This window comes from Platichthys flesus, chromosome 15 (genome assembly GCF_949316205.1).
Source record: "Platichthys flesus chromosome 15, fPlaFle2.1, whole genome shotgun sequence".
In the NCBI taxonomy this organism is placed as follows: Eukaryota; Metazoa; Chordata; class Actinopteri; order Pleuronectiformes; family Pleuronectidae; genus Platichthys; species Platichthys flesus.
Window position 1 is genome coordinate 16,282,333 of NC_084959.1, and position 19,748 is coordinate 16,302,080.

A 19,748-nucleotide genomic window follows, 5' to 3' on the forward strand; every position below is an offset into this window, starting at 1 on the left:
ATCTTCCTCTTCCAGTGGATTTGCGTTCTAATTATTCATATTCTTATCTACATATATCCCTACTGTTTTCATCCATTATTGTTTTTATCATTTTATAAGCAATTTTTGCTCAGATTCTGTTGCTATTTACACAAATGTGACTTGCCATGGGCTTTGTGTGCCATGGGCTGTCATTGCAGGGGTTTTAATATTTGATTTGCAAAATCTGGAAGCTTAATTATGAGTCAAATTTAAAAAGGCTTTACAAACCAAATGATGGACACAAATTGGGTGATGCTGTGCAATTTCTCTGGCCTTTTCTTATCAAACACCATTTTATCATGGTTGTCAGAATTTGCTAACAGGCTTATTATCGCAGTAAGATATCATTTGCACATCTTCTCTTGCACGTAGGCCCGTGGTGCATGTGCACGCTTCTTGAATGGCCACTTGTTTATGTGGCCAATGGAAGGGGCGGCTTCATCCGGAGCGCTTAGATGTAAACTCGTGTGTGTGTGTGCGTGTGTGTGTGTTTGTGTGCCGTCCAAGGTAAAGGTGGTTAGTTAATGGTTCTAAATTGGGATGTGGAAGGTGTGTTGGAGGCTGAATCTAATACACTGGCGTATCCCGGCGGTTGCCTAGTAACGCACTGGCAGTGGGCGCCGCGCAGAGAGATCTCTGTGGTGGGCGCTCCATGAAAACCGCTGGCGCTCCTGACCTTGGCGTCGTGAATGCGCAAAGCACACGGAGCGTGCAAAGCGGCAGATAAAGAGTAAAAGATCCGTGCGTTTGATAGCGACACCGGGAGGGGGGGGGGCATTTCACACACACACACACACACACACACACACACACAGCCACACAGCCACAGAGAGAGAGCGAGCGAGAGAGAGACAGAGAGAGAGAGAGAGACGGTGTCTTTGTAACGAGACGCACTGGAACGGCACGGCACGCGATGGAGGAAATCTCGACATGGAGCGCGTGTCAGAGTCTTCTGTAAAAGCAGGTGAGTGAATGATGATTTTGATTATGATCCGTGGGAAGAATCTTTGCGTTCTCACCGATCACTGATTCATTTCCCCCCCCTGTCTTATTGCATGCGTTTTGCTCTGCTAGGGGATTTATCCTGTTTGTGCATCTGTTTGCCCGTATGTATTTACCCCCTATTTTTATCCAATATTATAGCGTCCCCCCCCCCCCCCCCTCACCCACACATACACACACACACACACACACACTATAGCAGTGTGTCGATGCTATCTGGGCTGTGTCTCTGTATCCTTGCACTCATTTCCAAAGCACTGGTCATTGTGTGGAGTGCACTACCTGCACCTTTTCCATGCATCAACCCCCCTTCATTGCAATGCTAAATCATAAGGGGACATATTTGGGGCGGGGGGAGGTTTGTGGAGGGGGACAAAAAAAACGTGTTTGTTCCGCCACCAGTCGAATTACAAGGGCATCGGGAGCCCAGTGTGTCTGAGGCTCCCCCCCTCTCTCAATCCAATGCTTTCATGTCGTGGGGCCCCCGGGCTATACCAGAGCCTGATCAATACTGTTGTCCTAGAGATTTTTATTACTACTGAATTGGTGTTGAATTGTGTGCCTGTCAATGGTGTAGGTGTAGAGATAGTAATGGTGGGAGTGATTACAGCAATCATTCTAATAGGTCTCTAAGTGGGATCAAGCCAGTCCAGTGGGAATTAAAGTATTAGGGCGCATGCAGGGAAAACCCAGCAGACCACCATCAGGCGTGAGAACATTTTACATGGTGCAGAGTTGTCCTGTGTTAAATGTTAAAGCTTCGAGGCATCTGCGCTCTTGGACATATCCCTCACTCAATTGGCAAAAAAGGAAATCTTACCCATGATTCCCCCCCAAGAACTCGCAGTGTATCAAACTTGCCTGACTGATGGCTCGGTTTTATCGCATGGCCCATTTGGTGCGAGCCATAAAGCTTTTATCCACGTCTGTCCCATCACAGACCATTAGTTGGAAAAAGAATACTCTGCAGGCCAGCAGTGTTCGGCTGCCTCGACTGTCTGCAGCAGAATAAGTAAAAGAGAATGAAAAACTGTATATCAGAGACAGCCATTGAGAATCTTCCTCAGCCCCGCTCCAGTAAATTGAATTACATGTTTGAGTTGATGTCAAAATAGCACAAGTATGCTAATGAGGTGATGCATTGATGCTAATATCGTCAATCCATGTGTAATTTAAAAGGAAGTGCCGCTCATTTTAAGAATTCATATCAACGCTTTGATCTACAGCAGCTTCTTTTTTCTTTTTCTTTTTTTTTTTTTCACTGCCAGGGCTGCTTCTAAATCCAGAGACAACTAACCTAGTCTGACTGGTGATGGCAGTTTTGCCCTCAAATGGAATCCGAGTGATGTATCATCAGTGTCAATTCAGGACCCGAGGATCTGCCCCACTCCACGAAAAGAAATTCAAAATAAAATTAGGTTGTCTGTCTTTTTCCATTTTTATTGTCATGGGTGTTGTACATCATTGTCATATAACAGATGGAGATGGAACACATCTTTCATTTTTTTTGTTGAGTTAATTAATACTGACAACGCTGGCCTTGGGCAGAGATGTACAATATTTCTCAAATAAACCTCTGTGATGCTACTTTTCTGACGGTATTATCTGTCTGATTTGGCTGGAAAATTGACAAACTGATGACGTCCATAACAGGTAATGTGAAACATAGCAGGAGCCGCCTTTATTTGTGTTTACCTCTCCTGCTGTTTTACCTGAAACGTTGCATAGAGAGAGGAGGAAAGCCAATGCACCAGCCATGTCTGCGGTTAATTAGTTTCTCACACTCGCAGGCAGGTATCGTCTCCCGTCTCAACAGATAGCCTCATCGGATGGAAAGAGAGATGTCGTGGCTGCGGTGTCTCACAACGCTCGGGGGTATAGCCATCGATAAATCTGATTAGGTTAACAAGCTTGTTTTTGCTTTGTTCACCGACGAGTCAGTGTGAACCTTGTGCTGAGCATATTAAACCTACACTGCTGTCCTGGACTAAGAGGAGTGAGACGTGATGCAGTTTGGATTAAGGTGTTAATTGGAAGATGCACGATACAGTTTGCTCTCTCTCTGGGCTTATGTTTTATAATTTGCTAATCTAATTAAAGGCGTATTCTGCTGTTGACTAATGAAGTTGTCGGAGAACCTATGGTGACTGTAGCTGGGTTCTTATTTATTTGTGTGCATGTAAAGGGGAGGGAAAGGGGAATTCTTCCACTAGGAAATCAGAGAATTGGGGACTCAGTCATGGCTTCCATTAAAAGATCCTTTTCCTCTTGATACTGAACTCAAATGGTCTGTTGTTGCCTATAAGTCTGTCCCTAGTCGTTCAGTTAACCTACAATTACTCTGCTTTATGGGGAGGGCTCGGTGCTATAGTGTGGTCCCGCCAGACATGTTTGGTCTGGGGATGTTCAACACTTCCATTATACCCCTTCGAGTGTGTTGCTGACAGTGTTGCTCGGATGTGAGACACAGAAGAGTATCACACACATCAGAAATGTCGTTCCCACCAAGTGTGTATTTTTAATCGCTCTTGAATGCATCTTAAAGGTTTATCTCCGCTGTTCACTTTGTTGCTTTTACATAAGAGAAGGGACGCTTAACACTGTTTATCCTGAGACGCTTTCGCAGCATCACTCCAACATCACAGGAGATGGGTTTCTTTCCAGATTCCACCCATCGCCTCCTCCTCCTCCTCCACTGATACACAGATATCCAGTGATTTGTAGATGTAAAAGCATTAATTTACTCTTTCATGCCAGCACTTTGTCCCGAAAGGTTATTAGCTTTAAAGAGTTCCAGTGGATCCAGCATACTGGTATTAAGCTGATTTAAAAATTTGTTTTCTAAGCCCCAAGATACAGATAATGTTTTGTAAATTAATCCTTAGTCAATAGTTTTATGTTTCTTTGATGACCATATTCTGTTTCTTTCAGATCTGTGTGCACTGAAATGAAAAGTGGAAGTGGAGGTGGTCCATACCTGGCTGACGTGTATTTGGATTTGATAAGCATCAGAGTTAAAGGCTGTGAGTGATGTCTGTGCACTGACGGGGTCAGTGCAGCCGGACTGACCAGACAACACAGTGTGCGTTTGTGTTGTGCAAAGGGCACTGTCTTGCCCAGACCATGTGGCTGGCTACATTTAGAGACCATCTGTTGCCTGCACACCTGCCACACCAGCAAGGGACTGTAACCATCACCCACTGTGCTCTTCTCTGGTGGATATTATGCTCCTGCTGGTCATTCACCAAGGCGACAAGCCAGAAATTCTACCCGACGGTCACCACCCAGTTCGGGAAGCTGCGGGGCCTCCGGGTGCCCGTGCCCAGCGAGGTGCTCAGGCCCGTCGACCAGTACCTGGGCGTCCCCTATGCCGCTCCACCCGTGGGTGAGAAGCGCTTCATGCCGCCAGAGCAGCCCTCCTCTTGGTCAGGTATCAAGAACGCCACCCACTTCATGCCTGTGTGCCCTCAGAACATCCACAACACCGTGCCAGAGATCATGATGCCCATCTGGTTCACCTATAACCTGGACACAGTGGCCACATACATTCAGGATCAGAGCGAGGACTGTTTGTATCTAAACATCTACGCTCCGACAGAGGATGGTGAGTTGGCGTGGTAAACCAGACGGCAATGACTTTCCATGTCCATGATATTGCCCTGTGAACGTCTTCTATTGCATGCGTGTGTCCACTGCTCTTGTCATTGCTGCCACCAGAGGCTGATTTACCATCCAAAGCAAACATCATCACGGGACTCACATGTTGTGTTCATCATATTCCATTTGAAGTAGCAACCATGTTCCCATTGATAAGTCATATCGTGGCAAATGAAGACACTGTCCTTGCCACTGAAAGTCAGAGAGGTGTAAATAAACATGTTTCTTGTCTTCTCACTAATAGCCATCCAGTAAGATATTGCTGAGCTAAGGTGTTGTTCTAGTATTGGTCCACCTAAACCAAGCAATCAATTTAACAGCTTGTAAAATGATGATCCCAGCACATTGGGCTGTCACCTCGGGGCATCGAAGGTAACCATGAAGGATTACGTAGGAGATCTAGTAAGTGCCACCTTTAAAATGTTTGTTAAAAATGTTACTTTCTTGCGGATCACTGCTCTGTGTCGCCCGTGTCTCTGCTGGGGGCCAATTAGTGAGAAGTCAACTGTCTATTGCCGGCTTAAATCCTTCTCATTTTCTTTTTTGCATCCATCTCGTCTGTGAAATGAAGCAGCAGGCGTGTTTGTGTGAGTCTGCTCTGGGTCTGTAGATTAGCAGAACAATGTTATCACACAGTAGTGCTGTATCTTCTCTAAATCTGCTGTTGGCAAAACAGATTTCTCTAATGCAGGTTACTTCAGCGCACCAATTGAACAGGGCTCCCGAGAATACGCTGCCATACCTCTCTGGCATTCAGTGTGATACAGAGCGTTTAGCATTCACAGTAGAACCGGGTTCTGCTTGTGTATGTAACGCGCCGCTGTGGTGTGTGGCTCTTTTTTTCTACGGTAGCGTAGCAACAACGGATAAACAGCCTGCTTGAGAGGTAGCTGTCCAAAATGGTGCAGCCCACGTTTTATAAAAAGCCCCCAGTCTGAGTGCTGCCCAAAGGCCCTTGTCACCTGGCACACAAACGCACACACACACACACACACACACACACACACACACACACACACACACACACAGGTTAATTAAATTTCACATTTGTATTCATACCTCAAAGGACCTAACTCAACCAATTGGTTCCTAACATTTATTTGTATTTCTTTAGACTTTGTCATTGTTTATTTAAATGCACCTCCGGCATTATGTGGCTTCATTCGTTAAGTTTCACTGATGTGAAACCTTTGCTGTTTTCACTGTTGCTTATTACCAGTGGTCACTTTGTGTTTCAGAAACGACCCCCATTTAATAATTATTTTTGTGGTTTGATGCTCCCCTCGAGTCGGAGCTTATTAATTATGAATTTATTAACCATATAATCTATATCTTCAATATCTACCCTGCAGTGGTTTACATGACAGCGTGTAAAAATACACACTTGAACAGAGAAGAAAATTGAACCAAGAAATATGTATTGCCTGAAACGAAACTGAGACAGCTGATAATAAACCATTCAAACACAGCAGCACAACATATTTATGCATGTGTATGTGTACATTAAAGGATGCATTTAGAACATTTAAATACGTCCAAGAAGGGTTTTCTGCAATTAATTGATACAATTGTCAATGTTTTAAAACATAACATTATCATTGTAATGCCAAAGCCTACAATTCATATTCGACACAGACATTAAGGAACGTGCTTGTTTGGTACAGACCCCTGCAATATAAATTACATCATGGAGCAAAAATGACCATTCCTGCTAAAATCATGTGTCGTATCAACTCAATATCTGTCAAAATAATTGCAATTCGAATGTTTTGCATATCGTTTAGCCCTATAGTTAATTTGCATAATACCATTTAGCAAAAATAATTAACACAGAACATGACCTTGGTTCCTTGCATCAAGCAGAACTACAGATCTTACTTATCATACAATTGTGTGCAACTGTGTCATACATATCTAAAGATTTTACATATTGTCATCTACATCTTGCAGAGGGAAAAGTGCAAATCTGCATGTTAATGGGAGAAATTTATTTTTTCCTATAATTTATGGATCCCTTTTCTCCTGATTCTGCCAGTGTGATTGGACTGTACATTAGATAAGAAGCACAGTCAACCCTGCAATTTTTCAATTCTTCATCTTTTTTTCTCCTTATGTGAATCCCAGGGAGCCAACACAAGAAAAAGGGGGCGGCTTTCTCACATGCTGAGACTCATATATCCGAAGGTATTTTTTTAAGAGCTCAAAGTCTTGCTGCATGGATTTTTTTTAGTTTGAATGTGGGGGATGAACATCTTTTAGTCCTTATAGTTTTTACTTTCCTGAAGAACCATGGGGGGGAGTCTTATTTTAGGGGGAATAAGGAAAATGTTATACATCTGCTTTTTCTGCACATCATGTCCTGAACTGAGCTCTGGTGCAACGCTCTCAATAAGGGCTACATCTGCGCTGCTCTGCACATTGATCCAGAGATTGCATTATCTACTTATCTGTCTTACAGTCCCTGTAAAAGCCAGTCATTATTCTCTGTAACCAATTGGTCTGAAAACCAGAAACATTGATTTTTTATTTCTGTTGAAGAAAATCTGCAATTCCTATTCTAGGGTTATGCAACAGCTCGAGTTAGTTTTCAGTTCAAGCCTACACATATGAAAGTTTTTTTTGTATGCTTGTGCGTGCATATTTCCCCATGGTGGGACTAATAAAGATTATCTTATCTCGTATCATAAGTTGAAATGTCAAATTTGGCCCTTTTCAGATCAAACGACGATTCAGATAAACAGGCTTTTATCTCTCTCTCTATTAAGTTCAGTGCTTTACGTACACGGTTAACGTGTTGAAGGTCATTATAATTGACAATTTCATTCCCTTGTCGAGAGTGTATTTATCATGCATTTTCTGAATGTCATCACAGCCTCCAAACCACAGGCCAACCACTGCTTTTAAGCATCTTCTCTGAGCAGTCTTTACCCATACCTCCCACCTAGGATCCCTGGGATATAAACTTTTAGTCACTGTGCTTCATTAATTCTCCCTTTCATTACTGTTGCCTCTGCAGTTGTTTGCTCAGTGTGTTTCTGTGTGTGTGTGTGTGGTGTGTGTGTGTGTTGACATTGCAGATATAAGGGACTCCGAAGCGCGACCTGTGATGGTCTACATCCACGGAGGCTCCTATATGGAGGGCACTGGGAACATGATGGACGGCAGCGTACTGGCCAGTTATGGGAATGTTGTCGTCGTCACGCTCAACTACAGAATTGGAATATTAGGTGATTACAAGCATCTCTGTGTGGTTACCTTTAATGGTGTTTGATATAGGGTATTTGGCTGTGTTTAATATGGGAGAATAAACGGTCATATTGGTAAGTAATTTCCTCTCGTGCTGCTCTTATTAACCCACAAGCAGAAGTAGATGAATGACATAAATATGTGAACAAGCATGAGAAAGTGTAACTGATATATTGGTACAAAAGCTTTATATGCATAAAATGTTGTCCTCAGACAAAACAATTGCGTGAATACTCATCCTGACTTGTCCTTGCTGCGTGCATGCTGTGAAAACTCAATCTATCTCTCCTTACATGGATTTATCTAATCTGTGCAACATTATCAGTCTTTCCATTTTTGAAAGAAACATGATTTAAATGCAGTATGGAGGTCTGCAGCATTCCCAAGGTCACTGTGTGTTTAACATTCAAAATGGTGTGTTTTGTAGATTGGAGTAGACAAGGCAATAAGGAACAGCATCACTTCTGAGAGCCTCTGACCTCTGTGCGGTTTTATCAGATTCATTTAAAGAAATGGTAAAGTGGAAGATTTATTTAGGAAAGTATGCTGAATGTGATGAAGTTACTTTTTGCCAGGGGAGGAGAAGAGCAGATTTGATGAGCAGAGCGCTGATCACTTCCTGAGGGGGCCTCTCCGGCGTTGAGGCTATTACAAGGAGTCGACTAAATTAGCAGAGACAATGTGGGAGAGGCATATTTGCACCTGAGGGGAAACGGTGTCAGTTCTTTCAGATACCCTGCTGGGCTCTAACTTTTAGATCAAAGCTATGGAATATACTGTCGATCTCTCTTTATGAACTAGCTCTCTGTGTACCTCAGGCTTCCTCAGCACGGGTGACCAGGCAGCAAAGGGAAACTACGGGCTCCTGGACCAGATTCAAGCTCTCCGCTGGATCAGTAAGAACATTGGTTACTTCGGAGGAGACCCCGGCCGCATCACAGTGTTTGGATCAGGGATCGGTGCATCCTGCGTCAGTCTGCTGACATTGTCCCACCACTCAGAGGGTAAAAACAACTTCTATTTAGCATTTATGTTATCTTTGACACGCATAATTAATGCGACTTAATGCACAGCAATGTCATCACCCACATTAGCATTAATATTTATTAGTTTTAATCGTTCATTTGGAGTTTTGTTCTGTGTTACGGGCGCAGCTCTAAGGAGATGAAGTGTTATGATATGGAAATAGGGTAAAAGGAGTACTCGTTTAGTAAGTGATTGCTTTTGTTCCCCTGTACTCAGTCTAATCAGCCTAAAAGCTTTGCCTCTTAAAATGTGAAGCTCTTAAAGAAGCCCACTGGCATTATAAAGTTTTCAGCATGTCATCACACTCACCTGTCTCTATCAGTTTGAACCGTTACCGTTGATTAATAGGGGAGAGCGTGGCCTAGGGGATAGAGCGGGTGCTCTGCAACAAGAAGGTTGCCGGTTCGAATCCCACTCTATCCCATCTGAATGCCTAAGTGTCCTTGGCAAGATACTGAACCCCTAAATGGCCCCTCATAAATGCTGAGTGTTCTAAATATGTAAGTCGCTTTGGATATAAGCGTCAGCTAAATGACATGTAAATGTAATGATTAAGTTTTGGTGTCACATATTTTCGAACCATAGCTAGGTTGCTATGAGGATGAAGCAGGACCAGAAAGAAATTCTTAAAATATATTTTGTATTTTAATATGTATAATGTGTTAATTTTTGAAAAAATATAGAAACTAGAATGGCGCTCAGTAGAGCACGTACCACACCAAGGCCGAACTGCCCCTTATGCTCCAATTTACCCACACTCATGCATATCAGTTCTCTGAATATGCCAGATATATCTTCTATCAATATTCTAAATTATTCTCTGAGAAATCATTGAAATGTTGAAAAATCTTTCAAAGTCAAAGAAAGTGAAAATAAATGGCAGAATCTGCCCCCTGATCCAGAGCCGCACCAACATTTTAAGGGTTTTTCCCTTATCCATACTCCAACCTTCCACTAAGGTTTGTGATAATCCATCAAGAAGATTTCGCCTAATCGTGCTAACCATCAAACAGACAAATAAACAAATGAAAGCATATCCTGCTTTATTATATTCAGGATACAATATCCAGTAGTGACTGACACCCTCTGAAAAATAGAAATACAATTTGCTGAGTGCTGAGAGAATCGGAGGTGTGTATTTCAATAGTGGTGGCCCACTAAGAACCGAACCTCTTTGTGGTATTACTGCCCTGGTCCTCCTATAAACCACAAGAAGGGCAGAAATCCTGTGTGTTTATCAATGCCAGTGAGGCTGCAGTAAGGGTCCATTGTGAGGTTTGTATTTGATGCTCCAGCCCGGGCTGAAGCGAATGCACAAAGATCTTCAGCTGTCTTTGAAGTAAATAGCTATAGCTGCTGCTGCCCTAAAAATAAATGAAATAAATGACAGCAAAGGAGGGAGAAAGTGACATTGTCCTTTCCACTTTTTTTTATTTTACCCAGCGACTGGAAGGCCTTAACCTCAGCAGAGTATTATTGAGTTGATACATATCACGTTTCTGGTTCGGATAGAAAAATCCCTAGGGACAGAGGTGACACACTGCGTATAAACAGAATCCAAGCGAGCGGCATGTTGACTGTATCAACACTGAAGGATTGGGGTTACTGCGTATATCCAGTTCCCTGCACAGCCCCCCTCCACCGCACACTTCACATCAGCAGTGTTACGTGTAAGCCGTTAGACACACAGTTTTAATGATTCCACAATTACTGTACACCTGTCAGTAGCTGGTGTAGGGAAACCTGCCTCTGCACCTCTGCACTGACACAAGTGATCATTAATTCACTCTCATCTGCATAGCAATGACACCACATCAAACAAATGAGAGGATCAACTGGGAAAAGGATATTTTTTGTTGCTTTTTTACATCATTATAAGAACAATCGCAAGCATAACATCCAATTAGTTTTAATTTCCTCTACCAGCAGCTTTTATTTAACTATCTGGCCTGTTCACTTATTGTGTTTCTTTATTTCAGTATCCTCCAGTATCCTCTATGTGGCTTACATTTTACTTTTAACAGCAGTTAGGGGAATAATTTGCTGTGACGCAGTCCAGAATGCTCTTAACGACATTCATTTGGTGAGCTTAATTGTAACCACAATTTTCTGGGCCTTTGTCCGTCTGTCTTCTTGTTCTGAATGTCGTATTCCAAGGTTTGTTCCACAGAGCCATCATCCAGAGCGGTTCAGCCCTGTCCAGCTGGGCCGTCAACTACCAGCCGGTCAAGTACACTCGCATGCTGGCCGAGAGGGTTGGCTGCAACGTGCTGGACACCGTGGACATGGTCTCCTGCCTGCAGAAGAAGAGTGCCAAGGAGCTGGTGGAGCAAGACATCCAGCCTGCGCGATACCGCGTGGCTTTCGGCCCGGTCATCGATGGAGACGTCATCCCGGACGACCCCGAGATCCTGATGGAGCAGGGCGAGTTCCTCAACTACGATATAATGCTGGGGGTCAACCAGGGGGAAGGCCTGCGCTTTGTGGAGAACGTGATGGACATGGAGGACGGCGTGTCGGGCAGCGACTTTGACTTTGCCGTGTCAGACTTTGTGGACAGTTTGTACGGCTACCCAGAAGGAAAGGACACGCTGAGGGAGACCATTAAATTCATGTACACAGACTGGGCTGACAAGGACAACCCGGAGACCAGGAGGAAGACCCTGGTGGCTCTCTTCACTGACCACCAGTGGGTGGAGCCCTCAGTGGTGACGGCCGACCTGCACGCCCGCTATGGCTCGCCTACGTACTTCTACGCCTTCTACCACCACTGCCAGAGCCTCATGAAGCCTGTGTGGTCAGACTCAGCGCACGGAGACGAGGTGCCTTACGTTTTTGGCATCCCCATGGTGGGCCCGACTGACCTGTTCCCCTGCAACTTCTCCAGGAACGACATCATGCTCAGCGCTGTGGTTATGACTTACTGGACCAACTTTGCCAAGAGTGGGTGAGTAGCAGCAAATCCAGAGTTCTCGTTAACAGGAACACGCTGATTATAGTTACATAGGTAGACTCTTATCCGGCAGCACGTTTTGCATTCTCGCCTGAGGAATGTCCAGTGCGTAACTTAAGTGGACTTGCTTGTGCAGACCTGATTTGTGTTGAGATTCTAAACTCCTGTCTACATTTACCCTTCCTTTATCACCCTGATTAAAAGACTGCAGGATTCATCCTTAAGTAGTGTCTCCTAATTAGGCGCAGTCTGAAATCCCACTTCCATGTCTTCGAGCTTTATCTTTCCTCCTTTGTTAGTTCACTCGGGCTCACGCATGAAAAGGGATGCCTCAGTTTTTTACCAATTAACATGAATTCCTTAACAAACATCAAAAGTCTGTGGATTGACATGTAGGTTACCTGTAGGTTATGTGTGCTACCCCCTGCTGTAACTGATAAGATGACACCATATTTGCTGAATGTGTAAAGGTGTACAAATCTGTACAACCATACTTCAATTCTTAAAACCGGATGCTTAAGAAAATCTGGTTATGCTCCAGTGTGTCGTCACATTAGCTGAGAAAACTGCAGAGTTCACACAATTCTGAACAGACCATCTAATGAAAAGCTGTTTTCTCTTGAAATGCCAAGTTGTCTCTTCTTTAGATCTTCAGTGTTGTGTTAAGCCTCTGTGAAATCTCTGCATGTGGCAAGATCTCATCACGCGGGGCCAACCTCCAGAGGGTGATGGATCTGTAAAGTCTTTACAGCTTCATTCACATAAATGTTTAAAGCAGTTCCTCGCTGTTAAACAAAAAGGTTATGTTAAAGAGGCAGTTAAGATGGACTTCATAAACTTCGTACAACTTCAACGTCAGCTGTGATTTCAAGTGGGGTTGGTAAAGATAATCAGTGCAGACATAAATCATGCACAGTACATATCACTGCTTGTCACGCACAATATTCACATATGGTACCAAATCATAGTGTCTTTATTGAAGGTAGTGTATAGATTTAAGATTGTGAGAAATAAACTCTAACTGGCAGGGGCGGATCCAGGGATGGGGCCAGGGGGGCACTGGACACTGGTCCTGGCACAACTGAAGTGGCCCGGTCTTGTCAGTAGTCTAAGAAAAATATTTATAATTTATTTAATTTTCTAACACAAAGTGCTTAAACAAAGAACAATTTTCCAAATATAGATCAAAGCTTTAGAGCCAACAGTAAACAGGTAATGACTGAAATGTGCACGTTACTGAATCAGGGGTTGTTCATGGATGTTAAACATGTACTTGGCCCCTCTTTGTAAATTGTGGCCCCTTTATGGATCCTGGTTTATAACAATCCTAGAGACGCCACTGCTCACTGGGAATATTTCTTTCCTACTAGCTTATTTTGGTTGAACAGAGACACAGAATAAGATTTCAGCGAACGAGAGTTTAATATTCAAGACAAGCTCCGATCGGATGTTGACCGGATATCACACCATCACTGACTCAGTGCTGTTCAAAGTGCAACTGGGTCAAACTCTGCAGCTCTCCTGACAGTTTTCTTTACAATTTGTAACACAGCAACAGAGATATGTGGCGTGTTTTTTGATGATAACTGAATCATACATGCGTCTCTCTTCGGTGGAGGACTCTGCTGCTGCCTCCATATTGAACTGATTGACTCTGTACGTGGCGATCCTCTCGGCAGGAGGAAGCAGAGCGCAGGCCACTGTAGGCTGTTGTGTCAGTGTGTAGGAATGAAGGAATGCTGAGCCCTTGAGGAGAGATGATGATATTACACACTGTGTTGTCCTCCTTATATTGGTGACATTTCCAGAAGTATTAGAAATGCTATGGCTAAAAAATGTGGCTAAATGGACATTTTCTGATAACAAAATACTTTATTATATGGCAAAACCATATCATTTAATTTGGACAAGAACATGTCTTCATCAATAGCTTCAAAGATCCCATCATGGCAATATATGATTTAGCTGAAAAACAAGTTATCAGGACTCTTCTAAGATTTCTTCTAACAGAGTTGTTTTCTATGATGTGTCCACAGGGATCCTAACAAGCCGGTGCCACAGGACACCAAGTTCATCCACACCAAGGCCAACCGCTTCGAGGAGGTGGCCTGGTCAAAGTACGACCCCTACGATCAACTGTACTTGCACATTGGCCTAAAGCCGCGTATCCGTGATCACTACCGTGCCACCAAGGTGGCCTTCTGGAAACACCTGGTACCTCACCTCTACAACCTCCACGACATGTTCCATTACTCATCCACCACCACCAAGGTCACCCCGCTGGATCCTACCCAGTCCAATGGCAAGAGGTCCGGCAGCACTGGACGTCCGCCTGTCTCCACTTCCCACAGTGAAGGCGACGGCGGGAGGGAGATGGGCCCTCTGATCATGCCCAACCCGAGAGATTACTCCACGGAGCTCAGCGTCACCATCGCTGTAGGGGCGTCCCTGCTCTTCCTCAACGTCCTGGCCTTCGCAGCTCTCTACTACCGCAAGGATAAACGCAGTCGGCAGGACACGTCCCAGCAGCCCAGTCCCCAGCGTGACGGCAAAGGCAACAACGTGGGCCACACCAACACTGTGGACGAGACCCTGTCGTTAAGGAACCAGTGCGAGGCCCTTCACAATCCTCTCCACGTTTCGCCCAGCATGGACTACTCGCTCACCCAGCACCGCTCCCCTGATGACATCCCTCTGATGACCCCAAACAACATCACCATGATCCCCAACTCCCTGATGGGCCTCTCCAACATGAGTCCGTACAGCACCTTCCCGGCCGGTTACAGCTCTGCCGGCCTGCCCAGCACCCACTCCACCACCCGGGTTTAACCTGGCAGGAGACGGAGATGGGAAACGAAGCGACATACGTAAAACGTGGAAATGTAAAGCTGTATTTAGGGTGTGTAGGTCAAATAGGATTGAATATGTTCGTTCTGTCTTTTCCAACGATGTAAAAGCGCCAGCATCCTGCCTTCGCTCTCTCATGATAGGAAGTCTAACTGCAGAGTCATTTTATAGTACTCATTTTAAAAAGGCAGTCAAAAAGAAAAAAAAAGTGCATTTCATTTTCCACGTTGGCTTTTTTGGAACTTTACATAGCAAGAACTTAGTATAATGTTTATACAGTTGGATTTGTATGGGAAGCTTTTTCTTACTCTGTGATATCTATTTTGATCTCGAGGAACAAAGTGACAATTACAACTTGTGGTGGACAGAGATGAGATCTGGGGAAAAGCCAAAAAAAGCGGTATTATTGTTATTATTATTATTATTATTATTATGACTATTATCGAGCTATTTTATACATATTTCTCATGGTACATTGCTTATTATGAAAATGTATTTTTATGTAATTACTTTCAAATGCCTTGTAACTCGCTCACACTAGAAATTACTGGGAATTCATAATAATGGATTTAGATTTTACTGGTCGCACATGTGGTAAAAAAAAAATCCAGTTCACCCAGAGTATTTCTCTCTGGTGGTGCAAAAATATATCACCTGTGTGTGTGTGTGACTGCGTGCATGTGTGTGTGTGTGTGAATGTGTGTATGCGTGTGGGGCCGAGGGGTGTGCTGAAAAAAATGTAAATTAGGCATTGTTTGAAATTTACCATTCAGGTTTTCATATGTAGTGTTGTGTAATCTATTGTAGTCCATTTGAGTATCCTACCTATACTTTTGTTACACGTGTCCATGACTTTTTCTTTTCAACATTGCAGAACTATATCTAATGCTTCACTATAAAAAGAGAATCGCTTTAAATGTGTTTTCCTACTCTAACCAGCTCATGGTTCTTTTGGCTTGGCTTGTTTGTACAGAATAAACTTAGAACAACATTTTATTTGTTGTTTATGAATACTGTAAGGTCTTCAGAGAGATAACTGTAATAACATTGTAACTGTATGTATACCAACTCAAGTATTCACATTTAAAAAGTGAGTTTCATGAAACTTTAAAGATTGTGTTTTGGACCCCTTGCATACCAAGATATATTCAGGGGTCAATCCTTTACCGAATGGACATGATGGACAACAAGCTTTGAGATTTGATTTCTTTGAACCTATCATAATGTTGTTTAATCTAAATGAGACCACTATTAAAAGATCTTTTTCAGACTAAAGCCGAGTCAGAAAGATGGATTTGATTGCATTTTATATGGATAATGCCGGTGTGATAAGTGTCTATAATGTGTTGGCGAATACGACTTCATGTGTTTGCTATAAAGATTCTGTGGCTTCAGAGGAAAATGCGCAAAATTTGATAAATCAGTTAGGTCTTCATGGGTTTATTTTCTATCTTTATTTGAGAGTGTGCATGGTCTTTCAGTTTGAGAGCAGCAGTTACCAATTTCACGTTCAGGTGAGCACTAAACCTGGCATATATTGGTTGATGATTTTGGATAGACTTGCTACACAAAAGAGAGCAGAGGAGAATTCGGAGAGCTGCTTCTGTGCACAGTGGGAGCCAAGTAGAAGAGAAGAAGGGTATATTTGAGCGCAAGCGCAGAGTGAAAGCGTCACAAAATCTGATTGTGAAATAATAAGTCATGCTCTCAAACCTGGAAATCTGAAATACTCCCTTGCATGTATGTGAATTTTGAGACTAAATAGGATGTGGAGTTACAGAGAATTGAGCTCACTGGGCCTCTGTAGCCCGCTCCTCATCTCTAACAGCTCGAATCTGGTACGACACAACCGAATGTCCACCTGGAGTGACATTTACATAAAAAATACATGATCTGCATGAATTTTGATGCATCCATTGTGAGTCCAGCAACGAATCGGTATAGGAGGCCACTCTCCATGAACAGAATGTAGTTGGGTAAATTTTTTGGTTAAAAATAAAAAATTGGTCGGGGTTAGTTTAGGTCAGAGTCAAAGAAGCCAAATCAATTATACCTTATATCATTGACAAATATGAGTTCAAAAGTAACTTGCATGTAACCTTGTTTTATTCCATTAACTTGAGGGTTTTACCTCTGCAGCTCGGTCTGGTATGACCTGCAGTCTAATAGTAATACTGCTGTGTGTCAGAATATTTGACGATTTTCTTAGATTTTATTCTTACACTACATTTTTTAGTTGTCACATTGACACAGCCTTGCTGTGCCACGTTCAAACTACACAATGTCTTTGAGACGAGGTCGTTATTGTGTCTCTGTTATAAGACCTGACAGAGTACACGTTGTTCCCTGAACAATCACAGCTTGACAACTTTCACAACCTGTGCGATTTCAGCAGCTGACTTTAGGGAGCAACTATGTGAAGAAGCAATGGCATCCGAGGCAGCGTTATACCCACCGGCTCGTGTTTGGTAGAGCTGCGTGAGAAAAAAGACACATCAGAGAGAGGCCGTGCATTTTTCCACATCTCTGTGAAGCTTTCTACTTTTAAACTACTTCCCCTGGCAACGTCAGCAACGTCAGTCCTATTTCAGTTTGGCATGTTTGTAAGTGTGCTGCTTTTTGTCAGTGGCACACAACAAGAAATGTTCAAAGAAGTAATTCTTGATTGCTAGTAGCCTTGTGGGGATACTGTGAGATGTCCTAGTTGCATTGTCCACTATGATCCAGGGTAAAACAATGTCCATTTTCATTCCCAAGACCCTACATAAATTGTGTTAGGGTCGTTATTGGATAGAGACATACACCAATGAAGACATGAGACATTGATGAAGTAATGCGGTTGGTCAATTCACTGTGAATGGACTATTCTAAATGGATTGTATTTCTTAAAAACTTTCCCATGGTTATCAACTCCTTCACTCAAAGCTCTTTACCCATCTCTACAGTACAAGTCACATTCACCCACTCGTGCACACATTCATATAATGCATCCATACATGCCATTCATAACATCAAGGGAAATGTTAGGTTCAGTGTCTTGCTTAAGGAAACTTTAAAATACAGATTTTAAGAGCCTGGGATCGAACCACTAGTGTGGACGACCTGCTCCTGAACCTCTACTTAATGTTGTGAAAATGATTTGACTCTCCAAACCTCATTGGGTTTATCTTTCATGTTTCATCTATCCTTGTTGCTCCTCTACTGTTCTGCTCTTCCTGCAGAATTTCCGGGGGGGGGGGGGGGGGGTTATCTTTAAAACCCATTAGCTGCTGGTAGCAGACCCCCGTGGTTTCAAACAAGCAGCCAACAAGAGTCTGAGATTATCATGAGAGACAATCAAAAAGCAAGTAAACACCCGGTCGAAGAAGTGCTCAGGCCGTCCTAACTAAATCATGCAGTAAAACAAATACTTAACGCACTCACCGCGGGAATTCATTGGCGTTGAATTAATTGTGAGCCTGACACGTGTTTGTCCTCCCACTGGTCGTTTTGTTTGTTTGTTTGTTTGATGCCTGTTTGTTCATTTTTGTGACGAGATAACACATTACCATAACAGGGATGGAGAGATGGTGCAAATATTTTTGCAGGGGCTTCCTCCCCCCTTGAATCAACACATGCATATCACCGCATTTAGTGCATAAATATTTGCATGTGCAGTGACCTCACAGCAAACAGTTATCAAAACGACTCACAGATAGATCACTGGGCTACTCCACATACTGCACACAGCCACGTATTGTGCACTGATTTAAACCCTATAGGTGCCATTTTCTATCTGATCATGCATCCACGCAACTTAGATGAAAGCTTGTAGAGTACTGTGTTTGTTCAACATCATTAAATAATGACTGCTAGGCAAGTCATAATATGTGCCGCTCACATCCCTGACCACAGTCTGCATCCGGTTCTGAGGAATATCGTTTATTCACAAATCCTCTTTTAATGCCACTACCTCGACCTCCTTCCTAATGCCTGTCCTTTGATTAGTCAACATTACATGTCATTTAGCTGACGCTTTTGTCCAAAGCGACTTACATTTAGTACACTCAACATTCATGAGGGGCCATTTAGGGGTTCAGTATCTTGCCAAGGACACTTTGGCATGCAGATGGGAGAGAGTGAGGTTTGAACCGGCAACCTTCTTGTTGGAGAACCACCACTCTAACCACAAGGCCACACCGCCCTTCTTATTTACATCTCACAAGTAAAGCTGGCGACCGGGATACATATTTATTTACAGTACAGAGGTTAATTAAGGAACCCGACCTTCTCCACATAGAAACACACTTGCACAAACAGATACACACACACACACCCATACGCACACACACTACATATGCTAATGGATTCTCAGAGATTTCAAAAGCATATTTCCACTTCACTCACCGCTGTGCTATTAATCCCTTCTACAGATTAATTGTTTAATCCGATGTTGCTCAGGGTTTTTAAGAGGAAATGGGATTAAGACTAGAAACTAAGAGCAAACAACTGACCAGTCTACAAGGCTATTTTTTAAATTTACCGTCAATTTCTGATGAGTCACTCAAAGTGTCTGTTGCTCCCAAAATAAATGCACTTAGGCAAAAATGACTAATATATTAACATATATGTTCTTTTGAGTTATGTCCAGCTGTTTGGGGTAAAATGGAAAAGCAAAAATAGGATGAGGGTTTTTCCCCCTAAAAAGTGTTTTCTTCTGCTCCACACTGGCTCCTTTGTACTGAGCCCAAGCTTTGACATCAACTGGGTCAAACATGAGGGAGGGAGGGAAGGAGAGAAGCAGCTGGACCTGGTTGTCAATGTCACCCTTGTTACTCAACTTCATCAATGTCAGTCACCGGCGTTTCGATTTATTTTGCCCTTTTTTTTTACGCACACCTCTTATCTTATCTGTGTGTGTGTGTGTTTTTATGCTGCTCTGGGATGTTTACTGTGTCATGATGTGTAGCATGTGTGTGCAGACAGACAGCACATGCATGCTGATGATAAACTATTC

The 19,748-nt window shown here is 43.1% G+C and overlaps 1 protein-coding gene across 2 annotated transcripts; it reads left to right on the forward strand.

Annotated features, from left to right (window-relative positions):
• The first annotated feature begins 791 nt into the window (after positions 1-791).
• nlgn3b (neuroligin 3b) lies at positions 792-16,069 on the forward strand. Of its 2 annotated transcripts, XM_062407041.1 has the most exons (7): positions 792-985; positions 3,955-4,627; positions 6,805-6,864; positions 7,758-7,907; positions 8,745-8,930; positions 11,110-11,899; positions 13,942-16,069. In XM_062407041.1, the coding sequence occupies exons 2-7, from the start codon at positions 4,147-4,149 to the stop codon at positions 14,732-14,734; spliced, it is 2,460 nt and encodes an 819-aa protein (XP_062263025.1). In that variant the 5' UTR covers positions 792-985; positions 3,955-4,146; the 3' UTR covers positions 14,735-16,069. The 2 variants fall into 2 exon arrangements, with proteins under 2 accessions (XP_062263025.1, XP_062263026.1); XM_062407042.1 differs by lacking the exon at positions 6,805-6,864.
• The last annotated feature ends 3,679 nt before the right edge of the window (positions 16,070-19,748 follow it).